Raw genomic sequence first — 24,549 nt, 5'->3', positions numbered from 1 at the left:
CTACCCTGACAAACCTCCCCATAGGCCAAAGTTGCAGTATTAGAGGCGACACGTGTATGCCCTAAATCCAAGTCAGAATCGTCGCTGTCCTCTCCACAGGAAGCCATGGCCCTGCTAGAAAGACGGATGAAGCGAGGTAGTTGTGTACGTGCTATTCCCGCTGTTACACTGCGAGCTAAGCTTCTACCGCTCAAAATCTATTTGGAGTCTCAGCTGCTTGGAATTCATCCGTATCAAATTAGCTTGTTTGATTTCCATCTAAAAATTAATCTGCACCCCATTTGGCCAGCTGCCACGTCAACAGCGGGTCGATCCCAGTCAATACGGACGGGCCTTGACAAGTACGCGAGTTTCCTGCAACTGCTGCCGAAAGGCTCTTATAAAGAAGAGCAACCCCACGGCGCTACCTTCTCGAAATTTCTTCCTTCCAACGCAACTGCCTCGGAGTAGACCTCGCCCGACAAGAGAGAGGTCTGCTATCGGTGTACGTGGCACCATATTGCGACACTCTGCCGTATTTATCGGATCGAGTGAGACATACGCCTCGAGAGAGAAATCAGTAACATAGGGGTGACACACCATCCGATGCGCATAAAACCTCTATAAAATAATGGATACAGAACGAAATAGGTATTATGACGTTACTCGGGAATCCCTCCGCCCGGTTTTTTATTGGCTTCCACAGCATCTTGCGGAGGAGGCAGCAAGTGCGTCTTGAATCTACCGTTCACGTAGCAATGGCTCACCAGAATAGGGTTTGCCTTTCTGAAGCCGCTAATGATGGAGTCACTACCCACCATTTCCCACGCCTTACCAACAATGTGAGACAGTAACAGACGTCGCTCGCTGGCGTTGCTAACAAAATCGTGATCGGTGCCTCTCACGATACAAGTACCTCCAAAAACTGTTCCTCAGTAAGTTTGCACAGCGTAATTCGCATGTGCTGTAGTGCAACTGTATGTTGGTCGTGTTTTTGTGCGGGAGGGGTGCCTTTGGTGAGGAAATCGCCGCTGAACTTAAAAAATTATAAGGTTTTACTTTTGACTTGGTTTCGACCAATATATTTTTACTCACACTATGTAGCGGTAAAATATCCTGTGGACCACACTTTTATGAGACTAGGTTAGGACAAGTTGGTAAAAAAGCGTAAGGTAAAATGCCAATCGTGGCACAGTTTCGATACACCCCAGAAATCACTCGAAAACGCGCAGTAGACCGCAAAAGATAACGCCCGGCTTCATACTACAGCGAACTATAATGCAAAAGCTTTATGATGCGTATTTTCGCTGTTCATTATCACTGCTGACAACGAAATTATGCCGTACTCAACTCAAGCATCTATTTGTTACCAATTTTGGCCGGACCAATTAGTGGCACGCTTTAGACTACTCAGTCGTAGGCACCTGCTAGCAACCGCTCTTTCGTAACAAGCCACCCGGCAACGTCCACAGTCGAGCGCTTCCTCTTCTTCCTGTAACAGGGACAGGTGGAAGCAAAAGAATCGCAGTACGGACTTTATCGATGACAGCTTCTCGGTGCTTCAACCAGTCCGCGGTGCCAATCTCGCCCTTGACCCCGCCGCCCTTATATAAGGCCAAGCGTGCCTTGAGCTGCACCATAGACAGCGGCCATATGCCGCACTCTCTAAAGCCATTAACGGTGCTTGAATGCTTGTCCATGAGGGCACGCCGGTAAGCGGTGCACACCATCCCAATGTTGTCGTCTTCCTGATCACAGGATTGCTGATGGCACAAAGCCGCTCTAGCATAAGGTCATGGACACAGTCCTTGTATGGCTTGAACAATGCGACGGCCAGGGGCTGGAAGAGGCGCGTCGCATTTGCTGGCAACGCAACGAGCATGATGCCGTACTCGACACAGATCTCAGGCGCCTCTGTATCACACTATCCCGTTAAAACCGATATGGTTAGAAGCTGGTGATTACAAAGGTATACACCACCGCCGCTTACCTGGAGCAATATGCGTCGCACTGTTGTCCACGATCAACACCACTGGCTTCGGGAGGTGGGCGATGCTGTCTCCGAAAAAGGCTAGTCATTGCACAAAGATCTTCGTGTTACTAAAGCCTTTTGCCCCCCCCCCCGTAATCGCCGCCCCCTTTATATTCAGTGCCGCTATGTCTTCCTTGAAAACCCGCACGCCTGGAACGACAACGAGAGGGGGTACCGTACCGCCATCAGCACTTACCGCACCCACCACAGTCATGTGGAAGCTTGGCTTCGTCTCCTTGCGCCAGACATTGGCTGAGCCGCGCACAGAGATGACTTTCCGCCGCGCGGTCTTTGATTGACGAAATAGGGATATGTCATTGGCAAAACGTATAAGTCGTGCCACGAATTGGCACCGTGCTAGGTTTGGCATTTTACCTTACCATAAGTAACATTACGGCGAGGGCGAGCGGATGCGAGCGAGACTCATCACTAATACTCAACACCCGCCGATTATTAGGCGGGGGCGTGTCTGCGCGAGCGAGTAGAGCGAGAGCTACAACCCGCTATTTTTATTCTAGACCCCGCGCCTGGTCCGGACGAGGACTCAGGGTAAACCATTACCAGTGTCACTGCAGGCTCGACCCAACGGAGCGACGAGGCCCAGCCAATCCTGTTCGCCGCCACATGGACCACCGACCCTGCCCAAGGAATCTACACGTACAAGTTCAACACGACGGACGGGTCCCTGACGCAGTGGGCGATCACGCCATTCCTCATCGGGACCGAAGGAATCAACCCCACGTATCTGCAAGAATCGACCAACAAGCGGTACAACGGCAAGCGTCTGATCTACGGCCTCAACCGCGCCACGGGAGTCGGGTACGTGTCGGCGATGACGCTGAACGCCAACGGCAAACTGGACATCCTCAACACGCAGGAGATGCAGGGTGGGTCTCCAGCCCACGTCACGCTGAGCCCGAACGAGGACTTTGTCGCCGTGGCCAACTACGCCGGCAGTCTCTCGCTATTCCCGCTGTACGAGAATGGCACGGTCGCGCCGGAGACGTTCCACGAGGCATTTCCGAACGGCAGCCAAGTTGTCATGGTCCAGCAGGCCACGGGTGTGATTAAATCGAAGCTTGGGCTCGTAGAAGGCAAAAAGAAAAGTGATATTGTAACTTAAAGTCCGTACTCTCTTGTACTCTAGACTAGCTACTCACTTCATGGCCACTCCTTGTTGAATGCAATTGGTAGTTGACGGGTCGCCCCGTAAACTTCGTCCCGTAAGCCGTCTCGTAAGCTGTCCCGTAATACGTACCGCAACAAATATAAATTACGTGCTCTGTAATAATTTACGAAACCAGTAATATATAACGCAGTGCGTTACACGACCCCGTTTTGAAAAGCGGTGAACTTACTTCGCAGGACAGTTCGGCGCGATGTGACCCACTTTCTTGCAGCGGTGGCAAGTAGCCGTAGTTTGCCAGTCGTTGTCCAGCATGAGACCACGTTTACCAGCGTGATCAAATCTCATCGCAAGTTGGATAGTCTCATCCAGTGTCGCCGGGTGATGCTCGCGCACATGATTTGCGGTCGCCGGCTTTAACCCTTGATGGAAGTAGAAACGAAGCTCCAGCTGGCTGATGGGCCCGTGCATTGGATGAGCAAAATTTGAAAATCTGCCACGTAATCGTGCAGTGACGATGTTTGGCTCAGCGCGCACAGCCGTCCGCGCAAGCGATACTCGCTGTCGGGCGGAAGGAACCGATGACGCATGGCCTCTTTGAAAACCGCCCATGTCTTCACGCGGCCGGAGCTATCGCACTCCAGCGAGAACTGTCGGTACCAGTTGATGGGGGTGACTCCGAGGTGACACGACACCATAGTCACAAACTGAGAAGACGCTTCCATCATCTGCGGATGATAACCGCGTAGAATTGCTCCACAGCGAAAAACCTCTGCTCGAGATCTTCGTCGAGCTTCCCTTGGTAGGTTGGAGGTTGATGCTTGCGGGTCCCTGTTGGCATTGCGGTGAGCGCGTCGATGCGGGCTTCACTAGCAGCGAACTGCCGCTGCATCATGGCTTGAAAATCAGCTTGTTGGCGGGCGTGAAGCTGCAGCACGTCTCCAAACGATTGCGGTGTGGTGGTCTGTTCCATCACGGTGGCGCAAATCTTCAAAACTTTATCGGCGCGATGGTCGGGAACGGACAAGTCGCTGCTTGGACGCTTCAAGTGCTAATATGTGATGTAATCGAAGCTTGGGCTCGTAGAAGGCAAAAAGAAAAGTGATATTGTAACTTAAAGTCCGTACTCTCTTGTACTCTAGACTAGCTACTCACTTCATGGTCACTCCTTGTTGAATGCAATTGGTAGTTGACGGGTCGCCCCGTAAACTTCGTCCCGTAAGCCGTCTCGTAAGCTGTCCCGTAATACGTACCGCAACAAATATAAATTACGTGCTCCGTAATAAATTACGAAACCAGTCATATATAACGCAGTGCGTTACAACGGGCCACATTCACAGCATTCGTTGGCTCCCCAACTCGAACCACGTAGTCGCTACTAACTTGGGCGGCGACACCCTGCTAGAGTACGAGCTTGACGCGAAGAAGCAGACGCTCAACAGCCTTGACACTGTCTACCGTCCACCTGGATCCGGACCGCGGCACTCGATTCTGAGCTCGAATGGAAACTTCCTGTACGTCACAAACGAGATCTCAAACGCTGTCGGAGTGTACAAGATCAACCACGAGGAGGCTTTGCTGGAGAGCCCATCCGTGTAGAACATTTCGACGATCCCATCCAACTTCACGAGCACGAGCACTGCGGCGGACATCCACCTGTCCAAGAACGGCAAGTTCCTGTACACGTCGAACCGCGGACACGACTCGATCGCCATTTACGCGATTAACGATGCGGACGGCACGTTGACCCCTCTGGGATGGGAGAGCACGTGTGGCTCAATGCCGCGTGGATTCACCATCTACGAAGACTGGCTTATCGTGGCGAACCAGATGTCAAACGACATGTACGTGTTCAAGGTGGACGAACACACGGGACTGCTGTCGTACACAGGCAACTCGTACCAGATCCCAGGTGCAGTTTGCCTCTACGTATCTGAGTACGTCTTCACCAGCGAAAATAATGGTGAGCCAAGCTCAAGCTAGTGAGTACTTAAGTAGTTCTCAACATTTTCAACAAATTCAACCTCCGAATTTGTGTTGTAAGACCAGCGATGTATTGATTTCTCCTCCGCAGTGTACTTTGCCCTTGTGAAACCGGGCGATCGATTCGTATCGCTTGGCGGCTTTAGGTAAGTACACCAATTGTTGAAAACCAATCAGTGATTGAATTTCAGTCCTCTACCAATACGGAAATGGTAAAGTTTCCCATATTTTCAGTAGAGCAAAACATAGGATTCAAAGTTTACCGAGCTATTGCAGATCATTTACGGACTTAGTGTAGTTACACTGTGCCACTGCTAGCAATGCAGGATGCCTTCAACCGCTAGGTCAGTTAGTGAAGTCCTCCTATCCGTTTTCTCACACCCTAATAGAAGTCTGACTCAACTGTGACGGTGTTTGGGAAGGCAGTGACGATACCTCGGGAACCTGGAAAAAGTTTCGGCGAGCGCCCACATTGCCTAAAAGCTGGCGAGACGATGATCAAAACTGTCAATCGGCGCCATAGCGGCTTATTACTGGCGTACTCTCTGCTGAGACTCTTGAACTCCTGACCAATCTTGTTAATACCTTCCTCTCCTTAGTATTGAAGAAATCGGTCGTGCTGACCTTCAATTGTCGCTGCGAGCTCCACCATCATGCTCGACTAGAAGAAGCCTTCTTCCTTCCAAACGTGCTTCAAAATCGACAGAGAACTGTCTCGACATGGCCAGTGGTCGAATTTCGCGTTCCAATCTTAAGACCGTATATGCTTTTCGATGAATGTCACTCCCTTTGTCGTGGTTTTGCGACGCGCAGGCTGCTTTCCGTCGAGCTTCGTTTGCTTTATAGGCTTCATCTGTTTCATTGTACCTCTTGCAGTAGCCCACGCGTTGGTGAGTATGCTGTTGGCCATCAAGTCAAACGAAAAATAAGTTAGAAGTAGGTGGCCGAAAAGTGAGCACGGTGGAATAGTATACAATGGGTAGCATTAAACAACTGCGACTGCTATCATTCGTGGTAGAAGCAATTAGAAAGCCAATCGAGCTGGCAGGAAGTCCCAGGACAGCACTACAATTAGCATATTCTCAACCAAGTTGCTCTCGTATGCCGGCTTCACCCCGATATGGGGAAAACGGAAAATTTCGCGTATTGGTCGAGGCCTGTCAATGACCATATTTTAAAAGTACTTGTTGACTCGATAATACCGAGTGGAGCTAGCATAAGTATGTATTGACTTTATAACACTTGCTGACAGATTCCTATCCTCCTCGAATGCCAACGATTTGTCAATGAGGAAGAAGGTTTTTGTAAATGAGAACTGGTGTTTATCAGGAACCCACGTCAATCGTCCCGTCAGCATCCCACAAACATTCTTCGCCAGACCACGTTTTCTACCGTGCTCGATTAAAGCGTGCAGTCGATCCACTACTCTCATCCTGATGGTAACACTCAGCCCAACGATAAATTAATAAGGTTGTCCGAGCAGCTCATTCCGGAACTCGACTCCTCAAGCTCAAGACTCCACCTCAGTCGCGGATGCACCTCTCAAATCTCATCCTCTACTTCGCTGCAGCCATGACCAGTGTCACTGCAGGCTCGACCCAACAGAGCGACAAGGCCCAGCCGATTCTGTTCGCCGCCACATGGATCACCGACCCTGCCCAAGGAGTCTACACGTACAAGTTCAACACGACGGACGGGTCCCTGACGCAGTGGGCGATCACGCCATTCCTCATCGGGACCGAAGGAATCAACCCCACGTATCTGCAAGAATCGACCAACAAGCGGTACAACGGCAAGCGTCTGATCTACGGCCTCAACCGCGCCACGGGAGTCGGGTACGTGTCGGCGATGACGCTGAACGCCAACGGCAAACTGGACATCCTCAACACGCAGGAGATGCAGGGTGGGTCTCCAGCCCACGTCACGCTGAGCCCGAACGAGGACTTTGTCGCCGTGGCCAACTACGCCGGCAGTCTCTCGCTATTCCCGCTGTACGAGAATGGCACGGTCGCGCCGGAGACGTTCCACGAGGCTTTCCCGAACGGCAGCCAAGTTGTCATGGACCAGCAGGCCACGGGCCACATTCACAGCACTCTTTGGCTCCCCAACTCGAACCACGTAGTTGTTGCTGACCACGGTAATGACGAGCTACTGCAGTACGTACTGGATGATAAAAAACAGACGCTGAAGATCTTGAATACTGTGAATCGCCCGCCTGGATCGGGCCCACGTCACACGGTGCTCCACCCCGATGGTAAGACTGTGTACGTGGTGGACGAGATATCCAACACTGTTGGCGTGTACAGCGTCAACAAGAAGACTGCTCTGCTAGAAAGCACGGCGCTGCAGAAACTCACGACACTGCCGGCGGACTTTACCAACACCAGTACGAGCGCGGACATCCACCTGTCCAGCAACGGAAAGTTCCTGTACACGTCGAACCGCGGACACGACTCCATTGCGATCTTCAAAATCAACCAAGGGAACGGCAAACTAACCCCTATCGGATGGGAGAGCACGCGCGGCACGACGCCTCGCGGCTTCACCATCTACGAAGACTGGCTCATCGTGGCGAACCAGATGTCAAACGACATGTACGTGTTCAAGGTGGACGAGCACACGGGGCTGCTGTCATACACAGGCAACTCGTACCAGATCCCAGGTGCAGTTTGCCTCTACGTATCCGAGCACGCCATCAACTAAACGACAAATGTCGGCGAGCCAAACTCCTTGCTGCATTATCTAGTGCGTAGAGTCCAACGTATTATAACGCATTTTGGCACTTTTTGAACAACTTCAAAACCGCACTTGTATTTCAGAAGAATATTAGCCAATCATCTGTCGCTAAAAAACATGGGGTGGTCAAGAACCACAGTCTCCGATATGCTACGACTTGTGCGCAGGTGCCCCCCGCCATTGCGCGGCCTCTGCAGGGGCTTCGCGGCGGCCCCGATCCCGGCCCCGCAGGACGCGGTCAGAGAGCGGAAGAAGCAGATTGTGTACTACGACCGCATCAACCGCAAGGCCCCGAGACAGGGGCTGGTCTCCCAGGACGCTTTCGACCGCGCGACGCGCTTCTTGATGGGCCGAGGCTTCAGCCAGTTGCAGGCTCTGAAGGCGATCTCGCTGCATGTCACGGTGGGCACTTAACTGTTATAATGACAGAAGTTGCAACCGTTGCCATGGTGGAATTGATGGGAATGATGTACCGTTACACAACGCACAGCTCCCCAACTACACCATCGACATGATGGAGAGCAAGGTGCGGGCGGCAGATTGCAGTATTGACAGCGTTTGGGGTGGTGGTTAACGTGGGTTTTACGGTGTATTGCGCAGATCAAGTGGCTCGGTGACTTGGGGCTCAGCCACGATAAGATCAACGATATCATTCGGCGCCACCCCAACATTTTAGGGACCAGTTTTGACAAGTTCGAAGCATTCGCTGACTGGTTTATTTCGAAAGGAGTACCGGCAAACAAAGTGAGCTATTTTGTCGATTGCGAAGGTGGTTTGCTGTCTGACGCGTGCACATGTATGGGTGGGTGTGTACGCTGCTTTCCTCCAGATTGCGTATGTGTTCAACGTGTTTCCACAAGGAGTATCGCACAACATCAGCACCAGCTTGGAACCAAGAGTGGAATTCCTGAAAGAGATTGGATGCAGCGATAAGCAGATCACCAGCGTGCTCATGCTGGCCCCGCAGATTTTCACCAACAGTATTGAGGGGTTGCGCGCCAAGGCGAATTATTTGGTGGAGCTCGGTATAACTCGTGAACTTTTGCCTTGTATTGTTGCCAGAGCACCTACGTGCCTAGGAATGAACTCGGCACGAATCAAGGAGACAGTGGACGCGCTGGATGAAATGTTTGGTGCAGGAGCTGGTATCCGGGCTCTGACTTGGAATTGTATTATCGTCATGTACAACATCAACGGCATGCGCGAGTCTTTCGACTACCTCATTTCACTCGGGTTCACGAGAGAGCGTCTAGAGAAAAACACGAGATTCATCACGCGCAACGTCGACCGTTTCCTCCGCCCGCGCGCCCAGTTCCTGGTGGGAAAGGACCATAGTCTTATTGAAGACACCTCGTGGATCCTAATGCCAGAAGGCCTCTTCATCAAAAAGTACCCGGACTACGAAGCTTACTTTGCGGAGTACAAAGCCAACGAGAAGCAGAAAGACAACGCGTAGTGTAGAGCTGTAGATACTTTAGCGAGTCTAATCTCCAACATAGTCTCTTCGCGAATGTCGTCCGGTTGATGCAACAAGTTATCAGTGACAAGGGCATTCCATCGACGTAGGTTAGAAATGCCACCCGTCCCTTTAGTAGCTTAGTATCCCATATTCGCTATATAAATCAGGCGGTGTACAGTGCAAGCACCAGAAGGGGTGGCAACCACACATGCTAGTTATCGATCCGTGGCCAGGATCCTGATATCTACCATGTAGACGGACTTCCACATTTGCAACCCCTCAAGCATCAAGATGAAGAGCAAGGTCAGTCTCCAAGACTCAATCACGGCCACGATCGAGGAAACCCAGTCGTGGTCGAGCATTGTGCTGAAGGACAAGCTGACGCTAGAGCACGTCGCTGTGGATATCAGCACGGACCGCGTCCAGTATCATCTGCATCTGGAGCTACAGCACCCGATCCCAGCGCCATATCTCGCACACGCTGAATACCTGACGCTGACATGGCCGGTGGGCGGCATCTGGAAGATCATGCACCTCAGCGACAACAACAAAAACGTGCACTGCATGGCATGGCGCAAGACCGAGATGAGTCATACCGAGGTGGAGGAACTGGCCAAGAAAGTCGAAGCAGCTGGAGTGTCTGGAGACCCGACCAAGAGCAATAGCTCGACATTGGCCGCAGCCGAGTCGGACGAGCTACCGTTGACTCTTTTCGACTGGAAGATGCAGCTTGGCAAATGGGGGCATAAGCAGCATTGGTTTCTTCGTGATATCATGCCGCCGCACGACCGAGGCAGCGTTGGAAGCATTCACCCGGGTCCTTTGACGGCACACTTGATGGCTGGGTTCTCGCCGCTTGAAGTGCAGATCGAAGTGAACGCTATTACGTCCGTGGACACGGTGGGTCAGACATTCACGGCGGACGTGACGTGGGAGGTGACGATGCCTGCCATTACCACAATCCGTGAAGACTCGATGCTGCGCGAGCTGATGGATATCCTCGAGTTTGATGAGAACCAATTCGAATTCACGAATGTCAACTCGATGCAAGTAGAGCGCGATATGACTTCAAGCCTCTCCCCTGCGGGGCCGGTGCATTTTACGGACTCCACCAGTCTTGCACTGCCACTGAAATCCACGTCGGAGTTTCTGAGCCATTTGCAGTTTAGCCGCCGTGTTGTTGCCGTCTTCAGCGAGGAAATGACCCTTCGCAGCTTCCCCGTGGACCAGCAAAAGCTTACGTTTGCGTTCTCGACTGGAACTGGTGTTCGTAAATCTCTGCGGATCACTCCTGCGGCTGTGGATGCTGGTACCTTTGCTATCGCAAACTACAGGCTGGGTAACGTGTTTGACGTGGTATACCACGACAAGGTTTTCGTTGGAAAAATCGATACTGACGGTGACAAGAAGGAGCTTCGTTTTGAAATGGTGCTGGAGCGCCGACCTGGGTATTATTTGACGAATGTGGCAATCCCGGCAGCTATTATCACGTACCTTAGCTTTATATCGTATGCACCTCTATCTAATGGCTCGCTCATGGACACAGGTGACCGTCTTCAGATCGTGCTGACGCTGTTGCTGACTGCTGTGACCTTTAAAAGCGAGGTTGCGTCGTTGACACCGCAGATTTCGTACTTCACCGCACTGGATAAGTACGTATTCTTCTGTTTCCTCATCGCCTGCTTGGTTGCGATCGAAAATGCGCTGTTCCCTCTCTTTGTGGGCATTTTCCCGTCCCGGGAAAAATGGCAAGAGCACAGTTTGCTGGGCTTTTCTATCGGCATCTTCACATTCGTGAATATTGTATGGGCAGCGCACATCATCAGACACGTCAAATGCCGGAGGCGCAGATCCGAAGCGCTTGTCAAAGTGCACGAGGCTATCCGAGTGCTTTCTGCCTCAATTCCACCGTCACACCGCAAAGACGTGCTGCACGAGTACTTGGAGGGGTTTGACATTTACAAGCGGGACCTCCCGAAAGTATGCTGCACCGAGTTTGGATACCTGTTCGTCCAGTTGCCAAATGATGATGCACTGCCTACCGAGCACGCTGACGCGAAGGTGACGTTCCATGCAGCTAGTCGCCAAAGGGCCGAGCGCGAGTTTGATACTTTCAAAGAGATCTACCAGAAGTTGAACCCGGAGACATCGTTGCTCTATTCTTCGAGCCCGGACAGCGAGAAACCATTGCGTGCAGCAAAACCCAACGAGGCGTTGATGGCTGGTGGGGGCGGTCGTGACAGAAGGCGCTCGGTTGCTACTCCGAGTAGTCCTGTACGAGCTACTTCTATCCGGGCGAATAACCGCCGCTGGTGATATCCGCAGCGCAAACCTGAAAGTGAGTGGTTAGATGTCGTGGCAGACTCGGGGCTGTTGTCAACGAAAGGCGTGAAGCCTCTCATGGACGGTATCAATTTAGAGCAGTTGACTGCAGGAAGCTTGTCACTTTCTTCATCAAATCCATTACGATTTTGTAGCAAGTGTTGTGATGAGATCGATTACGGCTGCGAAAATATCAAGTTTGAGTGTGCAGTGACAGATACAACGGGGTTCGTGTTGACTGAGAATTTGTTACAAATCTGTAAGCCCACGAAAGTCATTTCTTCTTCTTTTGACCAGCTACACAATACTCCACACTTATCCGTGCAAGCTCCAGTCATGCGTATCGGCTCGCTGTCGCTGTCGCTGTTGAGTGCACTTGCTTAATACACCAGCACTGACGTAGAATCAGGGGCGAGCGCTCTAGACACCCACAAGCCACTGCGGTTGCTAGGAAGTGCGCGTCGCGAGGCCACCAGAAGTGGTTTGAGGGCCAACCATAAAGTCACTGGTGACGACGCCACGGGTGACGAAGAGAGGATGGTCAACGTAGCAGTAATGGGGGGCCCATTTTCAGACATGGTGAAGCGCAATCGGTGGAAAAGGTATCTTCCTTGGCCAAGAGCGGTGGGAAGCCGCCAAACTGAAGGAAATGGAAGAGAGGGTGGGGAAGTCGCTGCGGGATAACAAGAAGGTGGTCCTTTCGGCAATCCAAAACAACGAATTTCACGGCTTTACTGACATGGGTATCAAACTTGATAAAGCACGAGCAGCAAAAACACGGAAAGGAGGATACTGATACCTTGGTCGACATGTACACGAAGTACTGCAACAAGCGGGAGATGCTGAAGAGACAGAATGCGTTCGTGCATGAGGACTAAAACCGTGACGTAGTACTCCGTTAATGTACTCCACTAACATGTGAGTCACCACGTCGTGTTCTCGATAACATGAGTCCACAAGAACGTTCCTAGTTGTGTTCCTGTCGTTTCTCTCAAAGTGCGGTCTCCTCTTCACTGCATCCTCACCAAGCTTTTCGATTGTTCGTATCCGCACGGCGTCTTGCCTATTCGATTGGTTCACTTATCAGATCGAGCCCCAAAATAATTCACGATTTGGTCGATATTGTTTGCGGAAACTGGGGATCTGGCCAATCGTTTTACTTAGATAAGTCGCTGCAGCACAGCAAGCACACCTCCGAAAGCTCAGTTAAAAAGACCTCAAGAAATGAAGCCGGTCAGCAGATTGGTGCAATTAAGATCATGCAATTCCGTGATATGTGCAGTGAGGGTTCAAGCGCGTTCGTTTTATCAGCCAGAACTTGATCAGCTAGAAGGTGAGTTGGCTCGCGCACTTCTAATTACTTTGAGTATGATCTAAACTGGCATGGTGCAGTTAGCCGTCGATCTACGGTATCGGTTCGTACGACCTTCGTGTGGATTATTCCTGATCACGATCTATCGGATCTAAACGCAATGCCAGGTGATTTTTTTCGTCGTACCGTGGTGACAAACATTCAGATATTGAAGCGTTCACTTTAGTACTGCAATTGTCGCGCAATTATAGCTGCGTCAATTGGTATGCGCGCTCCAGCTTTCTGCAGGTCCATTACGGTGGCCTAGTTTGTCAAAAAGCAGAAACTACCGGTATTCCATCAAGCAATGGTAGCAATCCCAAAGTGCACAACTTTGACGACATTATTCGTGATTTGATTGTGGGATGATTGCGGGACGTTTATCGGTCACAAAACATGCATTCGTAAGGCAACGTTAGACGTAGTACAGTAATTTCTACTGTTGACTTTCAGTGCGTAAGAGGAGCCTGACAGCTAACACTGAAGCCTTCACACCTCGTGAGATTCTGCAATGCATTCGTATTGTTGGATGCTGCTGTTGCTGAGCGTCGCTGCACTTCTCGACACCACAGACGCCAACTCGGTCCCGACAAACAATATACGAGGTGATCAAGTCTTATCTCGCTGGCTTGCTGAACGCGAGGCCAACCCCAGAAGGCTTCTACGGACCAACTATAATTTCGCCGATGCCGATGCTGTCAACACGGGTCGTGAAGAGAGAGCAGGAGCAGCAGTCATCCAAGCGTACTACGCACAACAGAGGGCGTCGAGTACTGCTAAAATCGCGAAGAAAGCAGCAGATGCGATCGAGCAGAGCGGGAAGAGCGGGAAGCTCAAGAGACTGAATGCGTTCGTGCAAAAGGAGTTGGAGCCGTTCTACGAATACTCGCTCTTTACGCAATTTTACTACACCAAAAAGTTGGATCCGGCCAAGGCCAAGGCTGCGCTTTTTGACGAATATGGAATGCTCGGAGAGAAGTTAGCCAACAGGTATGCCGCGTTTTACGCAAACGAACAGAAGATGGCTACCTTGAACATCGCGCACTAGGGCAGTTTTATCATTGTAATGGTGTTAAAACATTGAGGAGTGAACACACGATAAAGTTAGAGGGTACTGTTGCTTGCCCAAAGTTGTGGCCAAGAACTTTCATTCGAAATTCACGCTGCGGCTGTGGAGAAGCCCTCGGCCACTGCACGAATGGTTGGATTGCGTGCTGTGTTGCAGTTGGCCACGATCTCGGACGAAACAATGCAGCGGAAAGTATGGGGGTTACTCCATAGATGCATGCAGTCTACAGTACTTATCAAGGGGTTGCTGACAAGTAAATACCCTGGTGTTTAAACCACATATAGATTGGCTTCGCGTGAAAAAAAAAATCAACGGAACAATTGTTCGATACCCGCATATCCAAGTACAAGGCACGCCAAAACCTGCAGCGGATGTAGGATCAACTATCCGATAACGGTAGGCATAGTAATGCAGACGCTCATTACTTGAACGCGCACCTTCGTGCAACATTTTGGACAAACTGTGCCTCCTCGCCATACTGAACCCAAGTCATCTTTTCGTCCACACATTCTCCTTCTGACCAAATCGGAATCGGGTGAGCCACGATGGCCGAGTCTACCGGTTCCTCCGCGGACACCTCGGATGCGCCCTCGCTGTTCCCCGCGACGGCGCCCGCGCCCACGCTGCCGCGCGGCATGCGCTTCAAGGACAGCAAGAGCGCGTTCTACGCCGTGCAGGACTACGCGCTGTACCACAACAAGCAGGTGAAGGTGGCGCGCCGCGGGGGCAAGCACCGCAAGATGGTCTGCGCGTCCGCCGAGCCGTGCCCGTTCTTCGTGCAGCTCTACCTGCACAACTCCAAGACGGACCACACGTGGTACGTGTCCAGCGCCGACCTGTCGCACTCGGCGGAGTGCACGTCCACGGCCAAGCCCACGCAGCGCCAATTGGTGGAGAGCGCCAGCTTCCAGCAGGCGCTGGCGGCTGCGCCCAACGGCACGGCGGCGCAACTGCTGCAGCAGCTCAAAGGTAGAACGAACCTACGCACGATCTACCGTGCCAAGCAGATAATGAAGAGAGAACACCTCACGCAAGTGGACTCGTCCTACCGCAAGATCCCGTCGCTGCTGCGCAGCTTCGCCGAGCTCAACCCGGGCTCCTTCACGCGCTACGAGGTCGGCGGCCCGCAGAGCAAAGTGCCCGGCGCGTTCTCCCGAGCTTTCGTGAGCTGCAGTGTGTTCACGCACTCGACCACGTTCAACCAGCAGATCTACGGCCTTGACGTGCGCCCTTGTTGCAATAGTGAGGCGACTTACCAGGGGGTGCACCTGTTCCTGCTCGGGAAAGATGGCAACATGCGCAATGTGACTATCGCTGCAGCGTGTTGCGACGCACCGACTAGTGATAATTACCGGTGGTTCTTCCGGTGCGTGGAGGAGAGCGGCGTGAGCTTGAGGTATTGCCCCGTGCTGTGTGGTATCGACGCGGAGTTGCTGAGTCTGGAGAGCGAGCTGGGACTCACTTTCAGATACTGCACGAGGTACATTATCGAGCATGACTTGACACGGATGAGGTCGTTCAGCTGCCATCACCACGCACTGGTGTGGGGGCTGCAAGGATCCGAGACGGAAGTGGAGTACAACAACCGTCTCGAGTGGATCGGCACGACGTGCGGACCTGGAGTCGAGACGTACCTCAGACAGTTCCCTATTGAACGCTGGGTGGTTGCGGGGAATATCGGGAAGGTGGCGTTTTACGGTTGGCGAAGTCGGACGTTCTACGAGACTTGGGAGCAAGAGCAACAAGCGGCTTCTGGAGGTAACGGGGTTGAGGTCGAGGGAAGCGGCAATCTTGCGAGCAACGCAGCTAGTTTAGCTGCTGCAGCAATAGCTCCCAGCTCAAATTCAAAGTCTTCGCGCGCGGCTGGCACCGAACTGACAGCTTCCAATCCCCAGGGTCTTGACCGGTACCGAGACATGCTGCCATTTGCATTTCTGGAAGCCGTGATGAGTTCCTTTATGCAGGACGCCTTTGAGCGCAGCACCCTGGCGGCGAAATGGAAACAGCAGAACCGACGAGTGACTCAAGGAGCTCAAGATCTATATGACGCAGAGTGTAAACGGATCGGCGAGTACAAGGTCAGTCAAGCCTCGGATACGGTTGCATTTGTGACGCAGATCAACAAAGACCCCAGTCATCGGCGCCGTGTGGATCTGCAGACCAACACCTGCTCGTGCGCCTTCATCGACCAGTATGCCATACCATGCCGCCATCTCATAGCCGTCCTGCTGTTCTGTGAGAAAATGGACACGGTCATTGATCGGTTTGCCCCGGGCTATCTCGTGGACAACTACGTGCTAGCTTTCAGAGGAAAAGCAGTCGAGCTTCCTCTTGGCCCATCGCTGACTGAGGACCCTGCATGCGCTCCACCTATGGCAACGCCGATCTCCCGTCGTAAGGCAACAGGTGCTGATGAGAACGAGAATGAGATCGAGAATGATTTCGACCTCAACACGGCACCTCATTGCGGAACTAAAAGGCCAGCCCCTGAAGGTGACACTGTAGTTGAGCTTATTGGGACAGAGCCACAGATCACCGAAAATCTACAAGTGGTAGCAGCGCAACCGGACTCCGTGCCATTGCCAGACGCAGCCCCCCAACGTGTTCGGCTGTGCAAGAAATGTCGCGGTCCGGGGCATAATTCTCGCAGTTGTTCATTCGTACCGCCCGTTGTAGATCAACAAAGCATCTGACCATCCGATGCTTCTGACGATACATGATGTACGAGAGGAATTCATAGCAATGTCAATGTCGATTCTCTCCATTCGAGGTGTTCGAGAAGCCTTTCCTGGAAGCCTGTTGTGGCGATCTCAAATTTGAACTGTCCTGTTACACACGACTTCCACACCCAGTTTGTGGACTCGACCTCGATGTTCCTGTGGCATGAGGAGCGCTTCGATCGCGCGTATCCCCTTCGTTGCATGGTGTGATGCTGTGGATCCACTCGCCCCAGACCAGAGAAGGTGGCATTGCTCACATGGTGGGCTGGTGCAAACGGGCGATGCGACCGGGCGATTCCCTTGCGGCAGCACTACGATACGGGAATATGGAGCTCATTGATTTTGGATGGGATCTTGTGAAGAGGCTGGGAAACTATAAGCAGGAATCGCGTTCACTCGTCAAGTTGGTTGATGCTGTACGAAACAGGATGGCTAGTGCCAGTTTTGCCGAGCTCCCACGACGATTCATTCCATCGTATCAAGCGTATCGAGGTCGTGGCCTGGCGCCGATGTAATGATTAAGCAAGTGCTGACTGGCCAAGTAAACCGTGAAAACCGAGACCAATTTCGACAAGAACTGGGTTTGTGCTTTTCGATCACGATCAGGTGGTGTGGGGCCTGCCACGAAGGAAGGCCGTTTTTGGTATGTGGGCGAGCAACCGATGGCACGCTGGCGTCTTTTGTAATGGGGATGGATCATAAAAATGTTTTGTGCAGCTTGTGGTACGCGGCTTGGGGACTTGGCTACCTTCGTGATCGTGGGATTATTCACTGCGGCCTCAAGGGTAACAATTTTATGGGCAAGAATGAGTATACATGTACAGTACTGTCAAGTTGGCCTGAGCGTGTTGGTGGCCAATCCGTCTTCGATTCACCCCGGTAATTTAAAGCGCAAAGCATGTTCAACAATGGTTCTCGCCTGGTTATCTGGTCGAAGGAGGCAGTGACGAATGTCGAACTTCGACTCGAAGCGGTTTTCAATGAAACCCTCGTTGCAGTTTGGCTAACATCCGGCATTAAGATTTGCAGAAAGGAGAGATCGAGCTCTATTATAGAGCTTCAACGTGCACGGTCTGACGCGTGAATCGTCATGAGTTTGGCATAGCAAACGATGAACCGCTTCAAGTTGACCTCTGCGACGAAGCTTTTTAATCCATCGGAAGCTGAAGCACGTTGTTCCGGCCTGCCGGTTCTTTTCGAGTCGAGCGTGCGCTTCGAAACGCGCTTTAGCGTGGCCGCGTACTGTCGTGCACAGTGTCCTGGGCGAACCATTTAGAAGGAATCACGGTGCAAGCCGGAGCGGCGGTGAGGGCGTCGACGAGCTTCGCATATTCATAGAAGGGGTAATCTTGCACGGGAGTCAACAGCACCGATTAGCCCTGACGGCTCTGTGTCAATTTGACTCAGCTACGGCCGCCTAAGTGCAACCACGAGCCAATATCTTGGGCGGCTGCACCTCTCCAGGATACATGTACGCGCACACGCGAGGCGCATCACACCCACAGCCGAAACAAATCCTAGCGTTCGAGTCATGTAGAGGAACCGAGTGCCGATGAGATTCGGACCGTTTCAACATGCACTTGGCCTGCTAGTCACACGTGGTGGAGCTTACTCGTGTTGCATTTACAGGCCACGTCGATCACCATGACCTTTGTGCTGTAAAGCCTTGGCGACCAGATACATGGAGAGCGGGCACCATGCATTTAGCTCGTAGTGAAGTGCTCGTCAGTGTGTCGCAGCACCTGTATGAGCGTGTGACAACAGCACTGCACTGTGCGACACCGTATCGAGCACATACGCTCGGCACGAGATATCGATCATCAGAGCGAGACCGCCGCAGCTTTTTCACGACGGCGGTGTCGCTGCTGCCGTCGGAGCTCCATGCGCTGTCAGCATGAACCCCCAACGCTCCTTGGCAGGAAGCGTTAGGTCCCTGAGGGACCCTGCAGCTCTTCCTCGTCGACGGCGGAGAACAGCGCTACATTCTTGTACGAGGCGTGAATCCCCCCGCGAGAAGCCACTATCGACACGGACCTCCTTCGATATGGGGGGCAGTGTTGCACAGCCTTTCTTCGAGATTTGCACGCCAGCCTTCGAGAACACACTGTACTTCTGGTATCCAGCACGCCTTCGCCGTTGCCGCTGCAGTTGATCAATGCCCAGCAAACGCATGCGGCACGACAGCAAACTTTCTCCGTCCAACGCGTTGGTCTCCGTCGAGCGACTGGCAAATTAATCTGCGCCACAAACACGGCGTGAGTGAAGGTCTCGTCCAGCGAAAAACTCGAATCAGATGCCTGAAAGGGAGATTAACCAATGGGATCCGGTGCCCATCTCGTTACCTCGCACGTGCGCTTCGCAGGCTGCGCGTTGAAGTGCATCGAAGTGCACATCCATCATCCCTCCATCCCCGCGACTTGTGCTACACAGTAAACGCCGGTCCTTGATGTTGACCACGACCACGAGGCCTCACTTCCAATTTGGCATCGCCGGCCGCACCCCACTTCAACACCGGGGTCCACTCTATCGATCGAGCTACAACACACTTCAACACATCCATGTCGGGCTACGAGAGCGGGGCGTCCTTGCCCTCGCGCTCGCTGTGCGACAGCGAGCCTCACTACGCCAGCCTGGAGACGCCGCGCGCGGCCTCGCGCTCCTTCGAGCTGCCAGCACACCACGTTGTCGACGTGTCGGCGGGCGCGCGCTCCTTCTCGGCCGCCGACCTGTACAACGCTAGCGCCAAGATGGCCACCAACAACCACCACCACACGGCCAAGGTCGGCCCCAGCACGCCGCAGCCCGACCACCGCTCGCGCTTCTTGAGCGACGGCGAGCTGCTGCTGGCTGCCAACCCCGTGCCCACACGCGAGTCGTTTGCCACGCTCAACGAGACGGACGAGAAGGCCTGGCACCAGCGCTCCACCGAGCTCATCTCCAAGATGCTCAACACCAACCTCGAGCGCGGACTCAACGGCATGGACGTCGAGCGCCGAGTCCTGCGCTACGGCCTCAACGCGCTCGAGGAGGAGGCGCGCACACCAGTCATCGTGCTGTTCCTGCTGCAGTTCTACAATCTCATCATCGCCATGCTGCTGGTCGCGGCGTTGGCCTCGCTGGCCCTGCAGGAGTGGGTCGAGGGCATCGCCATCCTCGCCATTGTCACACTCAATGCCGCCGTCGCCACCTACCAGGAACACTCGGCCAGCAACGCGCTGGAGGCGCTGGCCAGCATGTCGAGTCCGCAGTCGCTTGTTATTCGTGACGGCATGCAGCAGGTGGTGGACAGCAAGCAGCTAGTACCAGGAGACATCGTCATCCTCGTTACGGGCGACGTCGTGCCCGCTGACATCCGGTTGTTCACCAGCGTCGACCTCAAGTGCAACGAGATGCTGCTCACGGGCGAGTCCGAGGACGTCCCCAAGAAGTACAACGCGCCAGTGTACGGTGCTGGGGCAGGCAAACCGGCCAAGCTCACGGCCAACAACATGGTGTTCTCGTCCACCACGATCACGGCGGGCAACGCACGTGGAATTGTGGTTGAGACTGGCATGAACACGCGTGTGGGGTCCATTGCGGCGCTGCTGAAGGCCAAGAGCGGTGAGCCCGACGACGCTGACGAGAAGAAGTGGATCCGCAACCCCATTGGAGACTGCATCGCCAAGCACCGCCCCAAGCCCACGCCACTGCAGCGAAGCTTGCACCATACCGGATACCTCATGGGAGTCATCGCTCTGGGTGTGGCTCTGCTTGTGTTTATCGTCGGCATGATCCGAGGCGAGAAAGACCCTAAGCATCCGGACAGACCGGTGTACCTTACGATGATCATGGCCGCAGTATCTGTTGCGGTGAGTGCGGTGCCCGAAGGACTCCCCATGGTGGTGACGATCTGTTTGTCCTCGGGCACTGCGGAGATGATCAAGAAGAACGTACTCGTGCGCAAACTTGCTGCTGTCGAGACGCTCGGTGCTGCATCGGTTATTTGTACTGACAAGACCGGCACGCTGACTGAAGGCAAGATGACAGCAGTGAAGCTCTGGGGAGATTTCAAGGAGTACACCATCACTGGCAAGGGCTTCAACCCGGAAGGATCGATCCTATCCGTGGATGGTGTCAGCCAAGCTGAGCCTGAAGCGGAGAATGTCCAGCTCCGCGCCACTTTGATGGCATCCGTTTTGTGCAGCAATACACAGCTCAAGCAAGTGGAAGGGGAGGATGGCGAGACATCTCGTTGGATGCCATTCGGCAACTCGTCCGAGGCCCCGCTGATCGTAGCAGCCGCCAAAGCGGGTATTTGGGAAGACAACTTACTTAGCGACTACCCACGCCTTGTGGAAGTGCCGTTCAGCTCCTCTCGCAAGATGATGATCACTGTCAACGCTCTTCCCGTCGTGAACAACGTCGCCATGTTTGACACGCTGTCACTTCCAGGAGACACGCCACCGAAGCTCGTGGCCAACGTCAAGGGTGCTCCCAACTACATTCTGCGCAACTGCACGCAGTACTGCCGGAGAGATGGTACGTTTGAGCCCCTCAACACCACCCAGCGTGATGAGATCTCCGCGGCTGTGGATGCGTTGTCGTCGCAAGCACTGCGTGTTCTCGCTGTGGCTATTCATCCGCTGTCAGAACTGCCCTACGCTAAGGACTGCGACGACGCTGACGAGAAGTTTGCAGCATTGTCGAAGCCGCTTATCTTCCTCGGGCTTGTGGCATCGATTGACCCGGAGCGTGACGGTGTCCGTGATGCTATTGCCACTGCCCGAGCTGCTTCCATCCGCACCGTCATGATCACGGGCGACTATCTCGCTACTGCCGTCGCTATCGCCAAGAACATTGATCTGCTCCAAGTTGGCGCCGACCCGGAAGCTCAAGCTACAGACTGCACTCAGCTCCGCCCGCAAGGCGACGTGTATCTCCCACCGGCCGACATCGATGAGATCACCTCGCGCACCCTGGTGTTCGCCCGTGCCAAGCCCGAAGACAAGATCGAGATCGTGAAGTCGCTTCAACGTCAAGGTCTGATCGCTGCTATGACTGGTGACGGCGTGAACGACGCGCCTGCGCTAAAGGAGTCGGACATCGGTGTAGCTATGGGCATTTCCGGTACGGAGGTCGCCAAGGGCGCGTCCGACATGATCCTGACCGATGACAACTTCTGCAGTATCGTGTCAGCAGTGGAAAAGGGTCGAGTCATCTACGCCAACATCCAGAAGTTCGTCATGTTCTTGCTGTCTACGAACATCGGCGAGATCGTGCTGATCTTCTTGTCGGTGGCTGGAGGTTTCCCTCTACCCCTGGAGGCGCTCCACATCCTGCTTCTCAACTTGTTCACAGACGGTATGCCTGCCGTAGCGCTGAGCCTGGAAAAGGGAGACCCGCAGATCATGAACGAGAAACCGCGCCACAAGCACTCCTCACTGATCCAAGGTCGTCTTTGGTTGCTTGTGCTCTGCAATGCCTTCCTGCTGCTTGCAGGTGCCACAACCACTTTCTTGCTGGGACTGTACTGGAACTTTGGGGAGCTGCTGACGGACGACATCTACAAGGCCGGCGGTGGTGCCGACGGAACGGACTACACGGACGTGACTTGCCGTCGCTGGGAAGGCGTGAGCGACGGGTGGAGGACGTTTGGCAACTGCGCTGCGCAGTATTCCGACGGCACGTACATCTTCGGCGACGAGGTGGCCGGCATGAGCTCGTTTGAGAATTCGACTGTTTACTGCGAAGGGGGCGACTACGACTGCGTCCCGGCAGGCTTGGGGCGCGCCCAGACCATGGTTTTCCTGGGACTAGCTTTCACGGAGGTGCTGCGAGCCTACACGGTGCGGCATTTCACCGAGAACGTCTTCGTGCGGATGCTGTCGAACGGATACATGCAGCTGGCGGCCTGCATGTCGTTGATTCTTACCGTTCTTGTGACCAACGTCCCTGTCATCATGGACGACATTTTCGGATTCGAGTACATCCCGTGGTATCAGTGGCTCGTGGTGGGCGCCGTCGCGTTCAACAGTGCGTTCTGGGGTGAGGTGCTCAAGGCTATCATTCGACGACACGACCGCGCTCAAGCTCGGTGGGACCACATGAAGGCTGGTTTCGAGGAAATTCTGCTTGAAATCCGCCACGTTCGCCATCACGTCGAGCGGCTCGAAGCCGGCGGTCTGAAGCGTGAGTAAGAATGACCAAGTTTCGGTGCAGTGCCGAGGTATGTGTTGCATCTTGGTGATTGATGAGGGTCAAGGCAACTGCAGGATACACATCGAGTACGTAGTGGTACCGTATTATTTCACGAGCGAACCGGGCTTTACGTTAATGAATTTATGAACTTAATCCATGGTAAGTAAACGTTTGAATGGGGTCATCAGGCCTCTCAAAATTAGGCAGAAATTCCTACCTGCCTAATTTGACCTCAAATAGGCATTCTGGAAAAGGCTGATTAGTAGTTCGATACAAACAGCTCAAATAAAAAAAAAAACTGTAGGCATGCAGGTGGTATACATAAGTGAATTGTCTTCGCTACGTGCGTTCCTAGCGACGCGTTCAGCTAGATCGGGCAAACTGAAGTACTGCAGCGACTGGAGTTGGCCTTCCATTGCATAGTTGGTTAGAGCTGTTCTCTGCGGGTTCTTGACTTGCTTAAAGACGCTGAACTCCCTAAAAAAAGTAGCGTCTACCGGCTCAACCTTCACGTCATCCAGCGCATACAGTAGCTACAGCTACCAGGCAGCTCATCAGAACGACCTGCTCGCTCGCGTGGTGGAGCTGGGCCGCGTGGCCGAGTTCACGTACAACACGACGCAGCAGAGCGGTATCTACCTCTCGCAGCATATGCGGGCGAGGAGGACGTAGGCAATAGAATACTATCTACTACTGTAGTTATTAGCTGCAGCATGTCTACTAAAGCGAAATGCATGGACACTCCAATTGTTACATGTATCGCAGGCAGGACGTGCTTCTGCTCACGCTGGAACCAGCGGTACGGCGGGCCCAAACGATGAAGTGCAACGTCTTCAGCTGGTGCAATTTCACGGCCAAACGCTTGGCAGAATTTGCACCTTGCCTCGGTAATTTCTCCATCAATACTAGAACCAAAGGTTGAAGACCAGGTTCAGCCTTGTATTTGGGGATCCATTTTTGTCGCTGCTCCAGAGGGGTGGTTTTAGTTTGCAAAAGGGCAGTGTTAAGAAGAAGAATGAAGTTGATTAACTGGGAGGTAGACTTGTCGTAGTGCTGGCTAAGTGAAAACAAAAAATCAAACCTAAGGCTAAGGTATCCACACACGCGTAATTACGAGTTCAACGTCGTCACCAATTGGTTCAGGGAACCCCAGGTGGAGCAAAACTGTCCTGATCTCATCACTATCAAGATTGAACGGTTGATCGGCGATAGAGGTGCAGGTAGTGTTGCTGAACAAACGGGAAATGTTTGGGCTGATCGCACGCACACCGTGGAAATAGATATCGTTCCGGAGACGCCATAGCGCGTGGAACACAATGGCTGTGTAGATGCGCCATAAAATGAGAAGAACCTCACGACGATGACGCCATTCGTCATGGACATGGCGGTCGGACGGGAAGGTCAACAACCTCCGCCCCAGGGAACATCGAAAACCTGGGGCCCATGGCTCCCATATCTTCCGCCATAATCCCTGGGCGGGGTCACACTCGAAGAAGTAATGCGTAGCAGTCTCGATAGCCCGGAAGGGCAGTGTTAACATACTGATTTGCGGCGGTGACTTTAGCCTGTGATGCGGTCTGTTGGTCTCCACGAGC

General features: G+C 53.3%; 8 protein-coding genes across 9 annotated transcripts; all 8 read left to right on the top strand.

The window, feature by feature from the left end:
• Positions 1-2,621: 2,621 nt before the first annotated feature.
• IUM83_16901 (uncharacterized protein) lies at positions 2,622-3,134 on the top strand (the record flags this gene model as incomplete). The annotated part of the gene is made up of 1 exon (XM_067941815.1): positions 2,622-3,134. The coding sequence occupies one exon, from the start codon at positions 2,622-2,624 to the stop codon at positions 3,132-3,134; it is 513 nt and encodes a 170-aa protein (XP_067794327.1).
• A 1,659-nt stretch (positions 3,135-4,793) lies between these two features.
• Positions 4,794-5,120, top strand: IUM83_16900 (sodium-coupled neutral amino acid transporter 6; the record flags this gene model as incomplete). Its single annotated transcript, XM_067941814.1, has 1 exon — positions 4,794-5,120. The coding sequence occupies one exon, from the start codon at positions 4,794-4,796 to the stop codon at positions 5,118-5,120; it is 327 nt and encodes a 108-aa protein (XP_067794319.1).
• Positions 5,121-6,653: 1,533 nt separating this feature from the next.
• Positions 6,654-7,823, top strand: IUM83_16899 (uncharacterized protein; the record flags this gene model as incomplete). Its single annotated transcript, XM_067941813.1, has 1 exon — positions 6,654-7,823. The coding sequence occupies one exon, from the start codon at positions 6,654-6,656 to the stop codon at positions 7,821-7,823; it is 1,170 nt and encodes a 389-aa protein (XP_067794381.1).
• Positions 7,824-8,003: 180 nt separating this feature from the next.
• On the top strand, positions 8,004-9,312 carry IUM83_16898 (putative mitochondrial protein; the record flags this gene model as incomplete). The annotated part of the gene is made up of 4 exons (XM_067941812.1): positions 8,004-8,258; positions 8,347-8,382; positions 8,457-8,600; positions 8,686-9,312. 4 exons carry the CDS (start codon positions 8,004-8,006, stop codon positions 9,310-9,312), a joined length of 1,062 nt encoding a protein of 353 aa, XP_067794369.1.
• Positions 9,313-9,606: 294 nt separating this feature from the next.
• IUM83_16897 (Gamma-aminobutyric acid receptor subunit beta-3) lies at positions 9,607-11,631 on the top strand (the record flags this gene model as incomplete). Its single annotated transcript, XM_067941811.1, has 1 exon — positions 9,607-11,631. The coding sequence occupies one exon, from the start codon at positions 9,607-9,609 to the stop codon at positions 11,629-11,631; it is 2,025 nt and encodes a 674-aa protein (XP_067794380.1).
• Positions 11,632-13,517: 1,886 nt separating this feature from the next.
• Positions 13,518-14,036, top strand: IUM83_16896 (putative secreted RxLR effector protein; the record flags this gene model as incomplete). Its single annotated transcript, XM_067941810.1, has 1 exon — positions 13,518-14,036. One exon carries the CDS (start codon positions 13,518-13,520, stop codon positions 14,034-14,036), a length of 519 nt encoding a protein of 172 aa, XP_067794379.1.
• A 566-nt stretch (positions 14,037-14,602) lies between these two features.
• On the top strand, positions 14,603-18,198 carry IUM83_16895 (Mutatorlike Transposase; the record flags this gene model as incomplete). Its single annotated transcript, XM_067941809.1, has 2 exons — positions 14,603-16,550; positions 18,185-18,198. 2 exons carry the CDS (start codon positions 14,603-14,605, stop codon positions 18,196-18,198), a joined length of 1,962 nt encoding a protein of 653 aa, XP_067794306.1.
• A 1,137-nt stretch (positions 18,199-19,335) lies between these two features.
• On the top strand, positions 19,336-22,953 carry IUM83_16894 (potassium/sodium efflux P-type ATPase, fungal-type; the record flags this gene model as incomplete). 2 transcript variants are annotated; one of them, XM_067941808.1, is made up of 2 exons in its annotated part: positions 19,336-19,635; positions 19,696-22,953. In XM_067941808.1, the coding sequence occupies 2 exons, from the start codon at positions 19,336-19,338 to the stop codon at positions 22,951-22,953; spliced, it is 3,558 nt and encodes a 1,185-aa protein (XP_067794366.1). The 2 variants fall into 2 exon arrangements, with proteins under 2 accessions (XP_067794366.1, XP_067794365.1); XM_067941807.1 differs by having other exon boundaries at positions 19,336-22,953.
• Between the last annotated feature and the right edge of the window lie 1,596 nt (positions 22,954-24,549).

The sequence above is a fragment of the Phytophthora cinnamomi genome (genome assembly GCF_018691715.1).
Source record: "Phytophthora cinnamomi strain GKB4 chromosome Unknown Contig25, whole genome shotgun sequence".
Classification (NCBI taxonomy): Eukaryota; Oomycota; class Peronosporomycetes; order Peronosporales; family Peronosporaceae; genus Phytophthora; species Phytophthora cinnamomi.
This window is presented reverse-complemented; position numbering and strand designations above follow the sequence as displayed.